Source organism: Neoarius graeffei, chromosome 21 (assembly GCF_027579695.1).
Source record: "Neoarius graeffei isolate fNeoGra1 chromosome 21, fNeoGra1.pri, whole genome shotgun sequence".
Lineage (NCBI taxonomy): Eukaryota > Metazoa > Chordata > Actinopteri > Siluriformes > Ariidae > Neoarius > Neoarius graeffei.
The window spans coordinates 7,007,036-7,011,784 of NC_083589.1; the positions used below are offsets into that span (position 1 = coordinate 7,007,036).

General features: G+C 41.0%; 1 protein-coding gene across 2 annotated transcripts; it reads left to right on the top strand.

Moving 5' to 3' along the window:
* Positions 1–1,516: 1,516 nt before the first annotated feature.
* Positions 1,517–4,295, top strand: LOC132869991 (uncharacterized). Of its 2 annotated transcripts, XR_009651028.1 has the most exons (13): positions 1,517–1,755; positions 1,877–1,938; positions 2,154–2,268; positions 2,369–2,506; positions 2,612–2,683; positions 2,786–2,818; positions 2,944–3,012; positions 3,103–3,183; positions 3,272–3,334; positions 3,421–3,623; positions 3,761–3,920; positions 4,009–4,094; positions 4,222–4,295. XR_009651028.1 is itself a non-coding variant. In XM_060903552.1 (12 exons), exons 3-11 carry the CDS (start codon positions 2,160–2,162, stop codon positions 3,905–3,907), a joined length of 915 nt encoding a protein of 304 aa, XP_060759535.1. In that variant the 5' UTR covers positions 1,517–1,755; positions 1,877–1,938; positions 2,154–2,159; the 3' UTR covers positions 3,908–3,920; positions 4,009–4,179. The 2 variants fall into 2 exon arrangements, 1 of the variants encoding a protein (XP_060759535.1); XM_060903552.1 differs by lacking the exon at positions 4,222–4,295 and having other exon boundaries at positions 4,009–4,179.
* Positions 4,296–4,749: the final 454 nt, after the last annotated feature.

Here is a 4,749-nt window from a genome sequence, read left to right on the forward strand (position 1 = left end):
CCCTATACTGTATTCCCTTCCTTACAAATGTGGCACAACCTCCCCCATTACCTCCCACCCTATCTCTTCTCACACAGGAGTACCCTCTGATTACAAAATCCAGTGATTCTTTCAACCAAGTCTCTTGTATGCAAATAACGTCTGGCTTATATTTCATTTCATTTAAAACTCCTTTAAACTCCTGACCATTTGCCACAAGACTCCTGGCATTCCACTGGACTATTATCAGAGGTTCTACCCTAATGGTTGTGATTGTTCACTCGTCTCACTAATTAAAGCTGCTTGAATTTTTTCCCACGATAAATTCCCTATATTTAGGAATTTGTGGGCAGCTTTGACGATCATTTTAATCTTATCTTTTTTACTCCTTATGTCATTAGAGCAGTTGACAACATAAGCAATAAAGAGAATAAGTTTCTCTGGGTTTATAGCTTCCTCATTGCTCCCTACTCCTGACGCAGTAGGCGTGCCTTGCGAATGCAGCGCCTTTTGACTACCCGCTCTGCTTTCTTTCTGAACTGCTTTGACCGCGTCTGCGTACGACAAATTCCTGGATGTTCTAACCTGCTGAATCACTACCGCCTGTTTTCTTGCCGGACACCCTCCATACGCAGCTGTATGATCCCCCCCACAGTTGCAGCATTTCTTCACATCGCTATCCCCGCATTGTCCGTATTCATGTTCTCCTCCACACTTCCCACATCGCTGCTTACCATGACAGACTTTAGCTATGTGTCCGTATCGTTGACACTTATAGCATCTCACTGGTGGAGGGACATACTCTCGCACCCGGAAACTCATATATCCCACCATAATTCTTTCTGGCAGTACTGTTTCCTTAAATTCCAATAGCACAGACATGCTATCCCTCTTTTCACCATCCCGTGTAGCCTGTAGTCTCTTTGCATTCAACACTGTCCCACCTTTAATTGTCTTTTTGAGATCTTCCATCTTCTCCCCTAAGGGGATGCCAGATATCACCCCTCTTGCTCTCCGTTCTCCAAACACCCTTACTTCACTTACATCCAGCTTGCAAATTGACTGAACATTCAGCGCCTTATCCCTTTGGGCCCTATTCTTGCACTGAATGAGCAACCTGCTATTCCTCATCGGATACGCCCTCTCCACTTCTCCCAAAACCTTTTTCAAACCATTAGTCAATGTAATAAGTCCAACTTTACCAATGTCACAGCCCTCTTTAAAACCAACCACTACTTTCAGCTCATCCTCCTGCCACACTCTCAACCTCACTGTTCGTTCTCCTTCCTCATCATCTGAAAAGGCCCTTTTCGCTTGCTGCTGGTGACTACCCTCCTTCCTTATCCAGGGATTCAGTAGCAACTCTCTAAATGCCTCATCCTCATTTCCACCCCCCCCCACTACCCTCATCCATGATCCCCTCCAGACCCAGTCACAAATCAGATTATGCCAAAAACCGCCGAAAAACTGTACAAACCGCCTCGTCTCTCTCTCGTCAATTCTCAGCTGCAAAATGGCCGAGCTTCTGTGAGCCACCCGTTCCCATGGGGTCTACAGGAAGAAACGAGACCTAGCCACTGTAAGTTGTTGATTGGTCAGGTTGCCTGACGCAACGGCATGTGACGCAAAACGAACACTCCTCATTGGCTGGACAGATGGATAAGAGGACGTAGGTGCGTGTAGTAAAGTCACTACCCGGAACTTGGATTTGGAAGCAAACGTCTCTGTTGGAAGTACTGAAGCCTGCTTCTGTTCAAGTACTCTACTTTCGAAAAGGTAATTTGTGATTTATTTCTGGTTGTGGTTATACCTTAAAGGAGAATTCCGTCTGTTTTGCAAATATGTCTCAAACGTTTGTGGTCAAGGAAAGTTGCTAATGATGCCTTTGTTTTCACAGATGAGTTCACAGACAATGCTATTGAGGTTGTGCCATCTTCATGGCTTGGACACACTTCTGAGGTACGAGTCTTTTTTTTTTTTTTTTGTCGATACATAGCAAATATGTATGCTTACATATATGCCTATATATTTTTGATAGCAAATATATGCTTGTTTTTTTTATATATATATTAAAAAAAAATATATATATATATATATATATATATATATATATATATATATATATATATATAATAAATTTATTTATTTATTTTTTTAATTATATATATTTTTAGCATGGCATGGTCTGCTACTGGACGACACACAATGTGCGATTGCATGTTGTGAAGTGCCGAGCACCAAATACAACTTGGGCCAAACATCCCGTTAAGAAAACCTGGTACGAAACAGGTGAGCTATCGCTGCTATGCACTACATGGAATATACTGAATTGTTCTCTCTATGGCAGTACTTTTTTTTTGTGCTACTGACTAAAAGTCATTTTCCATAGATTCATACGCCAAAGCTGAACAGAAGTGTTTGCAATTGATGGAGTCCTCAAGTGTTGAGACAGAGGATGATGTGAACACTTTTGCAATAAGGCAGCGTAAGCGCCCAAGGAGGTTTGTCTCCGAATCCTCTGATGATGGTAAGCTCTCTTCACTAATGACAACATTAGTTACTCAATTCAGTGTTCATTTTCAAGTAATTTACAAGAAATTTACATTGCACATTGTATGGTCTTTCCTTCCAGATGATTCTGCTCCAGTGGTAGCAGCAACCAAGAAGCAACCCAAGACTCTGACTGTGCCTGGAAGCCCTGTGTGTAAGTTAACAGTTCCCAAATCATCATTCATAGCTTGGAGCTAACATTCATGATGAATAACCGGTGCATATTACGTGACTGATGTTTGTGTGCTCTTTTCAGGTCAGCAGGACCCAATGCCACTACCACCACAATGTAAGTGTTTTTCAATTTATTTGTAAATGTCTAATGTATTATCATAGGTTCTTCTTTTGTGAATACCATGTATAAGAACCCCCCCCCAATAAATGACTTAACATCCATATGCACCATCTTTTCAGGGTCAACACCAGCCAGGACTGGAGCCAGTCCTCACCACCCTAGCCCAAGTCCTGTTGACCCTGTTCAAGGTACAGTTGCTTTCAAGTTCCCATTTACAGATGTTGGAATACAAAGTCACGAACAGGAAAACTAACATATTTTCTTTTTGAAAACTTCAGCCAGCAGCTGGGCACTACACCCAATTCAGTCAGCCAGGCACCTCCAAGAATCACTGGAAACCTCTTTTGACTCTGTTCAAGGTACAGTTGCTTTCAAGTTCCCATTTACAGATGTTGGAATACAAAATCATGAACAGGAAAACTAATATTTTCTTTTTGAAAACTTCAGCCAGCAGCCGGGCGCTTCATGACGGACAGGGTGTCTCGGCTATCACAGCCATGTTTGAGAGAAGTAAGTACTTTTATACACACTAACTAGTTCACTCACTCAGGAAAGTACATTATAAATTACAACTTCCATCACATTTGTCCCCATAGTCACAGAGGCCCACATGAGTCGCTTGATGCGGAGGCTCGAGGCTAGGTTTGACAAGATCGAGTCATTGGTGGAGACCAACGCCCCGACACACATGCCTCAACTCCAGCAAGATGATGTGGTGTTGGCTAAACCATGCAGCATGGTGATGGAGCTGCTGGAGTTGGATAGGAGTCTGGAACAACCAGACAAGAGGAACAAGATGGTAATTCATTCTTTCTTTCTTTCTATCTATCTATCTATCTATCTATCTATCTATCTATCTATCTATCGATCTATCGATCTATCGTATAAGCTCGCTACAGTAATTTTCATTGTATAATTATTTTTATTTTTTTACAGCAACATTTTCTTGAAACTGTCGGAGGGGCAGGTTTAGGGGCAGCCATTCACCGTATGCTACGCCGAGCGGCAAATAATGAGGTACTCGCCCAGTACAGCTTGCGGGGCAGACGGGCCAAAATGTCCTTTGATGACCTCATTCTGTGAAAGATTATAAAGGGTAAGTGTTTATATATTGATCACATCACTTATGCCATGCTTGACTGACTAGGTTTTGATGTGTAACTTTCCTTTATTTTGCCTTCTAGCTGCATGCGTCAAAATTTCCTGGCCATACGGAAGCTGAAGTGGAGGAATGCCTTGGGCAGACTCTAAAATTTGCACCACACAGACGGTATACTTCTGCTCTCTAATTTGGTGCAATCACAGAAATTTCGTGGTTGGTAGTAGGGTGGTTTATCATGCTTTTGTGGACATGTGCTCATTGTTCTTGTTTTTAAACATTTCCTTTTTCTTTTCAGGTCAGCTGGTCAGCAGCAACGGGTGAACAGTGAATATTTATTCTTTTTTTGTGAACAGTGATTTTTATTCTTTTTTTGTGAAGTGATTTTTTTTTTAATTCTATTTTGTTTGTTATTGAATGCACAGTTACACTTTAAAAAACTGTTATTTCTGTTTTGAATGTGTTTTATTGAATGCACCGTTTCAGAAACTTTTCTATTTTATTCTGTTTTGTATATATGATTGTTTTATTGAATGCACTGTTACACTTTCAGAAACTTTTCTATTTTATTTTTTATTTTCAAACATTTTTTTATTCAAATTTGTTATTGATATTTTATCTCATTAAACTTTCAAGACCTGCCAAATTTGCCTGTTCATTCATCACTGAGTTTTCTCATGTAGATGTGCTAGCAGTTGTGTTGATGTTGCTGATTAGTTGAAAGCAAAATCTAACCAAAACATAACATTCTACAACGTCAGGGGGACGTTAGGCTAACATTCAGGGAACCAAACATGCAACCAGCAAGGTTGGGGGAAGGGCAGGG

Coding starts and splice junctions, on each gene's coding strand:
- LOC132869991 (XM_060903552.1), top strand. CDS start 2,160: ATGGTCTGCTACTGGACGACACACAATGTGCGATTGCATGTTGTGAAG. Junction 2,684..2,785: donor TGTGCCTGGAAGCCCTGTGT/GTAAGTTAACAG, acceptor TGCTCTTTTCAG/GTCAGCAGGACCCAATGCCA. Junction 2,819..2,943: donor AATGCCACTACCACCACAAT/GTAAGTGTTTTT, acceptor CCATCTTTTCAG/GGTCAACACCAGCCAGGACT.